Source organism: Gadus morhua, chromosome 2 (assembly GCF_902167405.1).
Source record: "Gadus morhua chromosome 2, gadMor3.0, whole genome shotgun sequence".
NCBI classification, from domain to species: domain Eukaryota; kingdom Metazoa; phylum Chordata; class Actinopteri; order Gadiformes; family Gadidae; genus Gadus; species Gadus morhua.
In genome coordinates this window covers 25,823,257-25,835,756 of record NC_044049.1, presented here as the reverse complement: position 1 = coordinate 25,835,756, position 12,500 = coordinate 25,823,257, and the positions used below count along the sequence as shown (strand labels likewise).

The 12,500-nt window shown below is 47.9% G+C and overlaps 1 protein-coding gene across 2 annotated transcripts in view; it reads left to right on the top strand.

Moving 5' to 3' along the window:
* Nucleotides 1-12,500, top strand: part of LOC115559555 (protein kinase C beta type) — a 116,607-nt gene that overhangs the window by 71,863 nt on the left and 32,244 nt on the right. For both annotated transcript variants that reach the window (XM_030378415.1, XM_030378406.1), the window contains exons 9-10: nt 1-127; nt 11,669-11,842. The exon at nt 1-127 is cut by the window's left edge and continues 17 nt beyond it. In XM_030378415.1, the coding sequence (XP_030234275.1) occupies nt 1-127; nt 11,669-11,842 (301 nt within the window). The remainder of the gene's footprint in view (nt 128-11,668; nt 11,843-12,500) is intronic.

The window sequence follows — 12,500 nt, the reverse complement described above, 5'->3', positions numbered from 1 at the left end:
GAGCAAGCACAACGAGGGCTCGTCCGCCAACGACCCGGGCCGCTTCGACTCCAACGGGAACCAGGACCGTGTGAAGCTGTCCGACTTCAACTTCCTCATGGTGCTGGGGAAAGGGAGCTTCGGCAAGGTCTGTGTGTGCGTGTGTGTGTGTGTGTGTGTGTGTGTGTGTGTGTGTGTGAGTGTGTGTGGCTGTGTGTGTGCTTTTTATTGTTTGTTTGTGTGTGTGTATGTGGGTGTGGGTCTGTGTGCGAGTGTGTGTGACTGTGTAAGTGTATGAGTGTGTGTGTGTGTGTGTGTGTGTGCGGGTGTGTGTGTGTGTGTGTGTGTGTGTGTGCGTTTGTGTGTGTGTACATTTTATTGTTTGTTTGTATGTGTGCATGTGTATTTCAGTATGTGTGTTTGTGTCTGTGAACATGTGGGTGTGTGAGTGTCTGTGTGTGTGTGTGTGTGTGTGTGTGTGTGTGTGTGTGTGTGTGTGTGTGTGTGTGTGTGTGTGTGTTTGTGCCCCCACTTCCACGTGCTTCCAGGCACACATGCACAGGCTTCCCGTCTTCTGTATCCATGCCCCCAAACTCCCACACATTGGACCACCTCTTAATCCATTGCGTTGTGCCTTCAACGTCGATATACTAAGGCCGACTGATCAGTGAATGTTGGGGTTCAGCCTCATCGTCAGCGAGTCGCTGGGTGAACCCCGGTTCAGACGAGCCTCATGGAATATCAAAACAGGGCGGCCTAATGGGCATTGATGCTCCTGTTTTCATGTGTCGTTTGTTTGAGGTTTTACACGGGGGGATTGCGCGTCACAGCGCTGCAGTCGGTGAGCCGTCCCATTCGCATGTCATGCAATGAGTGTATGTGTATGTGTGTGTGTGTGTGTACGCCCGTGTGTGTGTGTGGGTGTGTGTGTTTGTGCGTGTGCGTGTTGTTGTCTGTGTGTGTGTGTGCATGTTTTTTGTGTGTGTGTGCGTGCATCTGCTGTTTTCCATGTGTGTGAATATGTGTTTGTGTGTATGTGTGTTTGTGTGTGTGTGTGTGTGTCTGCGTGTGTTTGTTGTTGTCTGTGTGTGTGTGTATGTGTGGTTGCGTGCGTGTGTTGTCTTTGTGTGTGTTTAATTGCGTGTGCATGTGTAAAGGTACATGAATCAGAGTGTCTAGGAGAAGCTCCCTTATATGTGACATGCAGGTAGCCATAGATGTGTGTGTGTGTGCGTGTGTGTGTGTGTGTGTGTGTGTGTGTGTGTGTGTAATGCTACATGCACAGGAGAAGCGCTCTTATATGTGACATGCAGGTGGATAGAGACGGATGAGAGGCAGAGAGCCAGAACACAGGGAGGAGAGTGAGAGAACCACAGAGAGAGATGAAGGACGACTACTGAGCATAGCAGCGGGTACGACAGACCCTGACAAGGTTGAGATGAATGAATCGAGAGAGAGAGAGGGAGCGAGGGAGAGAGAGAGAGAGGGAGCGAGGGAGAGAGAGCGAGAGAGAGAGAGGGAGGGGGACTGGAATATAAACAGATTAGATTAGAATAATAGGCTGAATGGGCTACAGAGACATATAGAGAGACAGAGCGAGAGACAGAAAGACGAACCGGCAGTGCATTCACATCTAGGGGCTGACAGTCAGACAGACAGGCAGACAGGCAAGCAGACAGATAGAGACGGACACATGCAGGCGGTTGACAGACAGACAGACAGACAGACAAACGGACGAATACAGACATTTAGGCAGACGTGTGGAGACCGATGAGGCTGGCGGGGGGGCGGGGGGTGGGAGTAGAGTCTCATATGAATGAAGATAGAAGAAGAGAAAGAGAGAGAGAGAGAGAGAGAGAGAGAGAGAGAGAGAGAGAGAGAGAGAGAGAGAGAGAGAGAGAGAGAGAGAGAGAGGGGGGAGAGTAACAGAGAGGTAAAGATGAATGGAGAAGGAGAATCAGGATACAGAGAGAGAGAGAGAGAGGGGGAATTAGAGTCAGAGAGAGAGAGAGAGAGAGATAGAAAAGAGCGAGCGAGACCATTGTCTGCGCACACCAGACCTGCGAGCCAGCTGCCTGCTGTTTCCATGGTAACAGGCTTTTAAAGCGACAGGGATACGTCAACGTGGATAGACGGAGTCGGAGGTCCATCATTACCCGAGTAACCCAATGTGTGCGGGCGTGCCATGCAGACGCGGACACGCACACAAACGCACACACACACAAACACGGGCACACGGGCACACAAACACACATCCGCATGCTGCAGCAGTGCAGAGGGATGCATTGGCTGCACATCTGTACGTCCCTCGCAGTGCCTAACTCTCCCCCCCCCCCCCCCCCCGACCCAACGCGTGGTGCTCTCTCAGAACCAACACACACACACACACACACACACACACACACACACACACACACACACACGTGTGTGTGTGTGTGTGTGTGTGTGTGTGTGTGTGCAGATTGGCCTCACGTGTGCCTGGGTTTGAGTCAGAGCCTCCCCTCCACATCACTGGCTCAGCGTGGGCGGCGGCGCGTCTCAGGACCTCCGCATCACAAGGCTGCTGCTGCTGCTGCAGAACGGACGAACACACACACACACACCCACGAAAGCACAGGGCGCACGCACGCACGCACACACACGCACGCACGTGAGCACGCACGGGCGACCGCATCCACGCGCTAGCGAGCGCACGCAAACACGTTCACGCAGACAGACACGCGCAGAAACACACGCAGACAGACACAAAGACACACACGCATGCACGCACGCACGCATACACACACACAGACACACACACACAAACACACACACAGACACACACGCACACACATACATGACGATGTGAAACTCGTGTGGACGTGTCGCGGATAACCGACTGCATACATTGTATGCACAGTATGACTAAAATGGATTTATTTCTACATATGAGGCATATTTAAATAGGAGGGATTGCAAATTGCATTTTCTTTACATGCAATACAACACATAAGTCATACTGAGGGGATGCAATAAGATGCCAGGCACACTAATACATGAGTGAATTGTAGGGTTGTTCTGCGTGTCGCAATGTTTGCTACAGGAAGCAGTTTTGAAGACTAAGGATTAGCAGATATTCCTAATGGTTTATAAAGCACTAGCTGGTTCATGAATGGAATACATCTCAGATCTGGGGGTGTGTTACGACCCCACACAGCGCTCCGGGGTCATCAGGAACCGTCCGGCTCCCTGTTCCCGGGGTTCGAACCAAGGCAGCTTTTAGTTTTCATGCAGCCCAGATGTGGTGGGGGTCTACCTCAGCACTTCATTCGTTTAAATCAGAGATCGAAACGATGCCGTTTGTCGTGGCTTTTAACGTGTGTTCTAACACGTGATGTTGTCCTTTGTGGAGCACAACGGATGGCCTCGTGTTTGAATGGTGCTGTGTACCTTTTTTACATTTACACCCCCCCAAACACTTGCATTTTGGAGCCAGTATGGCCGCTGTTTCCACCCGAGACCGCAGGTTGTCTCTCACCGGAACCAAGACATTGTATTAAAATTACTTTTTGTAGGCTTATGTTTGCGATTGTAATAAAGCCCTTCCTTCAACATATTGGATTGAACTCGCTCTGGCTGCCGTATGTTGTCTCCCTAGGAGAGAACCGTGGTCAGGTGACTGTCCAAGGGCACTTTCAGTATGGGGGAATCCAGGGGATTGTTCCCTGGCCAAATGTCTGGCATGCCTTCAGTCGGTTACCCATTGATCCGATGGGATGTGTTCCATCATGGGTTTCAGCGTTGTGTGTGTTCAGTGGGGAAGGGCTGGTTGGCTGGTAACTGGTAAAAAGGTTGCTAGTTTGACCCCCGGCTCCTCCTAGCGTGAGTGTCCAGGTGTCTCTGAGCGAGACGCCTCACTCTAACTGCTCCCGACGAGCTGGCTGTCGCCCGGCGTGGTGGACACTGCCGTCTGTGTGTGAACGGGTGCATGGACGGGTGAATATTGTGAAGCTCTTTGAGCGGCCACTGGTTAGAAAGGCCCACTATAAGTGCAGTCTATTTACCATTTATATGAGTCTGCGTTCTCCCAACGTGAGCACTTAGTGGATTGTCTTTAAAGTACAGCACAATCACGTATGCTCTGTAGATCCCTCCCATGATGGGGATAACAAGTGCAGTTTCATATACCCTCACTTTAGAGAAAACACTCGGAATTGGAAGCCATTCTCAATCACAAAGGTCATGCTTCCTTGCTTCTGTGTTCCCTTTGGACATCCTTCTTAATAAATGGATTTTTAGGGTCATATTGGTCTGCTGCTGCTATGTGTGCCAAAGCATCAGAACGTGTCCGTTTATGGTCCTTGCCCCACTTGATACACCATCAACTGTGGTGTTAAACCCAGTTCATGGACAGGTGACAAAGCTTCTGCCACTACATTGCATTGACCTTTCCGGTAAGTCACATGGAACTCAAATATCTTTGAGTTTGATTGTCCAACCCACGAACCGAGAGTCAGGCTTTGGGTGATTTAACACCCATGCAAGATCAGAGTGGTCAGCATTGACCGAAACGGTCCACCTTCAGGGAACTTTACCCACCTCTATACTGACCAAACAACAGCAAGACACTCTCGCTCGGAGGAGACGGGATGCAACAGCAATGAATCACTCGTAAAGGGAAATGCCCCAATGATTCTGTGCTTCAGGCATAGCCAAACATATCTGCATATGCATTGTACTGTTAGAGCCCCTCCCTTTGGGGTTGAAAGGAAAACATATCCCCTCGTTCTCACATGGGAATGCATTTACTTTTTTAAGCTTAGATGATTGTCGTTCATGACAAACACATCAATTATTCATCTCTCCATGCTCCATTTCGGTTCCTCCTTCTGCCTTTTCACACAACGGCAGTGATGGCAGTGATATGCGTGCAGTAGCAGTGGTGGTTAGAGCTGGTTGGAGGTCAGGCTCTGAGCCTTTGGAGACTGCCACAGCCTGATGTTCCCTGAAGTCCTGCTCCTGCCACTTCAGTGCTGGTGAGTTCGGTTCCACCCGGTTGACTTGAGGCCAGCATCTCTTGGATTCCTGTGTGTTCCCGACCCTCCCCAAGTCATCCGCAGTATGCACCCCCACTCTAGGGAGGCTGGCCAGTCTTGGTTGCAGTTGGGGAGGATGTTCTGAAGTAGGTCCTGCTTGGAGGAGAGGTTGAAACACCACCTCAAACACAGCGCTCTTAAGAAGAGCAAAATCCCTGATGCTCTCTTGAGGTGTTTGTCAGCATTCTCTAATGCGTTTCTCGGCTTCAGCTTTGTAGGCAGAAATGACTTCAAGAATGCTGCGTTAAACTGTACCAAGGCTTTCACTGGCCCCTTTTTGCTTTCCGCCAAACCTTGGCTGAGTTCAGTGCAGCTGGGATTTCAATGTTCGACAGGGGGCGCAACGCAAGCTACCCTTCACATTTTCTATTTATCAGATAGGATCTGCTTCAGTGTCTTTGTCAGCAAAACATGGATATTCAATCTTAACTGCTTGGTTGAGATGGTGAACAGGCAGCTGCTGTTATTAACACCTCCTCTCTGTGGTTCTCTCGAGGAAAACTGAGGAGGATTGCCATGAGACTCCTGAAAGTTAGTGTATAAGGGGGTGGAGTTGATGGGCGGCTTACTGATGTTAACCTCAATCCTTTGGTGTAAGCAATCCACCGTGATCTTCACCAGATGATGAGCAGAGAGCTCAAAGGATCGTTTCAAAACCGGAGCGTTCCCCCGCTGTGTGGTGGGAAGAAATCCATCTCTTCGAAACCTGATTCACGGAGGCAACATTAGAGTGTAGATTGACCTCTAGGGTAGGTACATGGGTTGGTAGTTCTGTAATGGTGCCTCTGTGAATCAGGATTTGAAGAGATGGGAAGAGATGCTGCCTTGCAATCTTTTCAAATCCTGATTCACAGAGGCACCATTAAATTGCGGATGGTCCTCGAGGGTAGCTACATGGGTTGGTAGCTCTGTAATGTTGACATGGATTCATATACTATTTTCCAAACAGAGGCTTCTTGTGTCAAGGCTGTCACCATGATATTAAAGTCCTACCATAAGGGCCTGAGACTTTTAATTCTTTCTCTTTGGTAGATGTCTGTGTTTACATCGAGTCTATGTTTACATCGATCTTACCGCCTTTGGTAGCATCTTTTGCAAATGTATCAGCTTTTTTGTTCCCACTAACTGCAATGCCTGGAACTCATATAAACGTCACTATCTTAACTTAACTACTACCTTAACTACTATCCCTGTCCTCTGAACAGTGATTGCAATACTTCATGCGTCAGATCTCAGCTGATTGATTTATGAAGTTGTAGACTTTTCAACGCAAAATGTGGACCTCTTTACTCATTTGCATGCCAGGAAATATATCTATTCCTTTATCTTTCACCACCAAAATAGCGTGATCGTATTTCTGGTTTCATGGGCTGGTGTTGCTGAGGCCGGCTCCCTGGCACGAGTCCTCATCAGAGCAACAATTCATACTGACTCCCTTTGGTGTACAAACAATAAGAATGTTTCATACAGAAAACCCTGGTGGAAGAACCAGGCGATCCAATTAGATGGGTCCAAATTACAGAGCGTCTCAGACAGAGTCATGAACACGAAGCACAACGCGGGGGGACAATAGAACGGCCCTTAGTTGATGACGGTAGTCAGTCTCTTGAGTGGCCTGTCATACACACACACACGCACACACACACACACACACACACACACACACACACACACACACACACACACACACACACACACACACACACACACACACACACACACACACACACACACACACTGTGTGGCATTACGAGTGTGGTGTGGATGGGAGAGCCACATGGGGTGGATGAGGTGTTTGTCCCATCGCTCGTCCTTGTGCTGGATGCCCGGGGCCAGATGGTGTCCTTGCTTTGTTTTAGTTTTTCACTCTTCAGGGGGATAGTGGTTATTTATTTACATAGAGTCGAACCAACACCATCCGCACCACACACACCCAAACTCACTCACTCACACACCCAGAGACAGACACACACGCACGGACGCGCGCACGTTAGCAAACACATGAAAACACACATTCACACTCACAAAAACACACACACACACGCATGCACACAAACACACATACACACACACACATGCTAAACACAGACATATGCACACACGCACACACACACATACACACACACATACGCACCGCACACGCCCACACTCACTCACTCACACAATCACACACAAACACACTAACAAACAGGAAAACACATTAAAACACACACATGCATGCACACAGAAGTATATGCATACACATGCACGCGTACACAAACACACATGCACACACACACATACACACACATGGGCAAACACATTAAAACACACACATGCATGCACACACAGACATATGCACACACATGCACACACATACACACAAACACACACAAGCACAGACACACATGCAACCAAACACACAAACACACACACACCCACAAAGCAGCAGGTGCATTCAAAGGCATGGACACCGAAACATCATACGATACAAAGCCTCACTGCCTCAGCAGCAGATGCAGAACACTAATGATACATGTATGCTACACACACAAACACATAGTTTCTCTTTCACTTTCATTTTTGGCTCTCATGTATAAAGTCTTTGCATGTAGCCATATGTACAATCACTGGAGAATCTACCAGAAAACGTTCAGCAAAGCTCTTGGTATTGTATTGGTCACAATAAGTTAAATACCCTTAAACTTATCCTATAGTGGAACTTTTACACATCATAATGTTTTATGGTACAATGCATGTGTGTGAATGCTGAGGAATAGGATGCAACAGGACAAGACAGAAAGGAGAAGACAGGACAGGACGAGAACAGGGAAGCACAGATGCTTTTAGTTAGCAGGAGGAGAGACAACAAAGGACGCAGCTCACAATCACATTAACCTTTCAGTAAATTATTCACAGTTTTATATGCAAATTCGATATTTTTTAAGGAATCCATCCCTTTGTCAAGGAAGTCAAAAGGTTCTGTTTAGGTTGAGACAGGATTTGCACTCATAGCAACTCAAACCATATACATTCATCCATACACACATACATACATACATACATACATACATACATACATACATACATACATACATACATACATGCATACATGCATACATGCATACATACACACACACACACACACACACACACACACACACACACACACACACACACACACACACACACACACACACACACACACACACACACAAACACACTCACACACAAACACACTCACACACACACACATATATCAATGGCGAGTGCCATGACTCGAGTATTTTGTATAAACTGATCGCTCTAATGTGATGATTAATTATGGAGTTGGCGTGACGATCACCGTGTTGGGTACTGGTGCTTGAAACAGAAGCAGGCCTGTCCTAGGACATGTGTAAGTGAGTCACTAGGGTGCAATATGGCGTTGTGTCACGTGATCAAAAGCTGAGGTGAATTCTGCCCTTCTCCCGACACACACTCAGTGGGTTGTGCGTAGACTCACTGAGATCAAGGCCAAGGCAAGAAATGAATTCATGTTTTGACGCAAATAATTGTCGCAAAGTGAGTGACTGTGTTTCAATAATAAATAACACTGAAATTCATTCATACATACTTTCTTACTTACCTGCTGACTTGCTTGCTTGCATAAAGACAGACTGACCGCAGACAGACAGACAGACAGACAGACAGACAGACAGACAGACAGACAGACAGACAGACAGACAGACAGACAGACAGACAGACAGACAGACAGGCATACATACTACGGATGAAACGGTTCAAGTAAAAAGTCGAAAGCGTTCGGTTAGATAGTGACGGTTCGGGTCATGTATGTATTGTTCGGTTCATTCAGTTAAAAATTTGCTAATAAAATGTCCCAGTCTCGGGTGATGTTTGGAGACTAACGTTTTCGACTAACTTGTTAATTTGGTGGCCACCTGACCAATGTGGTTGCACCCCTTGTTTCGCCGCGTGTTTCATTGATTAGAAAATCATTGAAACAAACGTATAGCAGAGAATGTTACTGCTGCCACAAAAAGCGTAAACATAAACAATTAAATTAACCTCATTATCATGGCAAAGAAACAAACTATAAAGAACAGCACAATTGCATTCAGCAAGTTCACAATCCGATATGCGCCTTGATATATAAACACTTCATGGTGCTTTAACCAATGCATACGTCTTCCTTTATCATCTACGTACATTAAAGAGAGGATTACAAATTAGCATACACAAATTATATTTCAAACGGTAGAGATGTTTGGCATGTCTGAGTCATTATACTGCTTTGAAGAAATCGTGATTTGCGTCAGAGTCCTTTTTAAATAAATCACCCATGGTAACGGTGGGGGAAAATGATGTACCTTAACCAGGTGCTTAACAACCTCCTCACACACTACGTCACAACTCTCCACACGCAACACCACCCTCTGAGGCCAACACAGACAACCCCACCCTACCATCCATTACACAACCCCAGCCTACCACCCCATTACACAACCCCACCCTCCCAGTGCCACACACACCCTCCCCCCCCCCCTTACCACCACCCCACCCCTCCACCCTCTCAGCCCCCACACATTCTGCAGGCCCAGGTCCAGTCACAACACCTGCATCCCCTGATGCTCTGCCAGTGGACACACACACACACACACACACACACACACACACACACACACACACACACACACACGCACACGCCCACGCCCACGCACACACACACACACACACACACACACACACACACTGACATAGAGGCCAATCTCCAGGGAAACAGAAGGCATCAATGATAACTGTGAAATCACTGCCTGCCCACACGTGTGTGTGTGTGTGTGTGTTTGTGTGTGTGTGTGGGAGTGTTTGTGTTTGTGTGTGAGTGTGTGTGTGTGTGTGTGTGTGTGCGTGTGTGTGGGTGTGTCCTGCAGGCACTATTGCGAGCAGATGTGTTCCCAGATTTCCTCGATAAAAGAGAATATGCTTCTGACTGCTGCCAATCTTCTCTCTCTCTCTCTCTCTCTCTCTCTCTCTCTCTCTCTCTCTCTCTCTCTCTCTCTCTCTCTCTCTCTCTCTCTCTCTCTCTCTCTCTCTCTCTCTCTCTCTCTCTCTCTCTCTCTCTCTCTCTCTCTCTCTCTTCCACACACAAACCCTCTCTCTCCTCCTTTGCATCTTACTTTAGACACTTCCCTCCGTTCCTCAAAGCCTCTAAAGCTCCTCTCTTCTGCTCCTCCATTTATTTTGTTAATCCGTCTCCTCTCATCGCCTGTCCACCTCGCCTTATCTCAACCCCCACCACCACCACCACCATCCCCCCCCCCCCCCCCCTCCTCTTCCCTTAACAACAGCCTCCATCTTTTCCCCCCAAATATGCAATGAAGAAACCTAGAAAGAAAAAAAACATTCCTATAGAGTTTCTGGTACCCCAACCCATCAAACACTTTATTTGCATGACAAAAGGCTTTTTTTGCATGACAAGTGGAACGCTTATAATGACAGCAAAAGAACACGTTTCCTAAATAACATTAAGAGAATGAATGGATCAAAAATATAGATGTGCTCTTCTCCACGGCAGAAAACGACGGCGGAGAATATAACAAGTGACCTTCATTGAGCCTTTTTATCAAGGCCTGTTTTGACTATGAAGCAGGGCAAATGTGCAATTACTTAACTATGGTTATAATAGTGCGATTACGTTGACGTTATTTGTCGCAATGACCTCCTTAAGTATTCTTTTCAAGCGTTTATATTTGGCTGCTGTTCTTGGGAATTCATCAAATAATGAGAGAAAAGGCGTTTGACGTTGACAAACCTTCCGAGGTCACGCTAGCATACATTGATGTAGGATTATCAGATCAGATGGGCCCACTCACTGCGAAATCATCCATTCATGCTATTCCCTCCGCTTTGGAACTTCTTTTTAATCTTTATTTCCCTCTCTGTGTGATGCACACTCTCAAACCAAACACACACACAGAACGAGATATATGTTTCCGGAACAAAGGATTATGGTAATAAAGGATTCGAGGAGCTAGAGTTGCCAACATATCCCTACCTGTGGATACCTGTAACTCGTTACTAGGACTGAATTAATTGAATATGGTTTTTGAGATCGCGACCCAAAACGTTGCACACTTTGCACATAGATGACCTCTACGCCCGTACATAGCCTTCAGGTCCTGCCACATTGTGAGGTGGAATTGTGATGGATTGAACCAAATTTAGATTTCCGCATATTTCAGCCATTTCTTTATTTTTTCTATCCTGACAGACATTATTGGTACAAGAGGCAAGAAAGAGACCAAGAGGCATGCAAAACAATGCCTCAATACCAAGTGTGTTTGAGTTTTTCGGGGGGGCGAGCTGAGCGTTAGAATTGGCAAACTTTTTACCAGTCAGAGGTTAAGATATGGGCCAACAAAACTACAGAGATATAATCACATGCAGTGCAAATATATTAGGTATCCAGAGATAATATATACTGACGGATAGATCCAGAACGTGAGCTCAGTGTGACACCAGGACGCCTCTCATGTCTACACTCTATCCAAACAGGATCTCAATAACCGACGCCCACACCGATTACACTGCAATGACCAACCACCCCTCCCTGCCATCCCCTTCTCCACCACCAGGTGATGCTGGCCGAGCGCAAGGGCACGGAGGAGCTGTACGCCATCAAGATCCTGAAGAAGGACGTGGTGATCCAGGACGACGACGTGGAGTGCACCATGGTGGAGAAGAGGGTGCTGGCCCTGGCCAGCAAGCCCCCCTTCCTCACTCAGCTGCACTCCTGCTTCCAGACCATGGTACGCGCGCACACGCACGTCCGGCACACGCACATCCGGCGCACGCGAGACGGCATGCATACATGCGTGCACAGACACAGACATCGCACATGCACGAGCGCACGTACACATACACATATGCGTATGCCCACAGCCACGCACACACACGCGCACGCACGCTGACGCACACGCACATACTAACACATGCAGACGCGCACACACAGACATGCACATGCACACAAACATGCACGGGCGCACACACAAACACACAGATGCATGCATACACACAGACACACACACACACAGACACACACACACACACACAAACGCACACGCACAGACACACACGCATACACACAGATAGGGTCTCTCTCCAAATGCACGTCCATGTAGTCGTTATGAGTCATCGGAAGAAGCACGCCCTTTCACGTTCACACTCGATGCCGCAGTCACGTTTCGGGGTCTAGCCGACCCCCCCCCATATGCAGACTGACACACCTCATGTTTGACAGACACACACATACAAACACACACATACACACACGCGCACACTGACTCACACACATGCACCCAAACGCCGACACGGACACACGCAAACGCACAAATCGAAACACACGTGCGCGAGCAGCTTGTTATAAACCGTGCTGACTTTCACGCCCTCCTCCGTCGACCTTTTGAT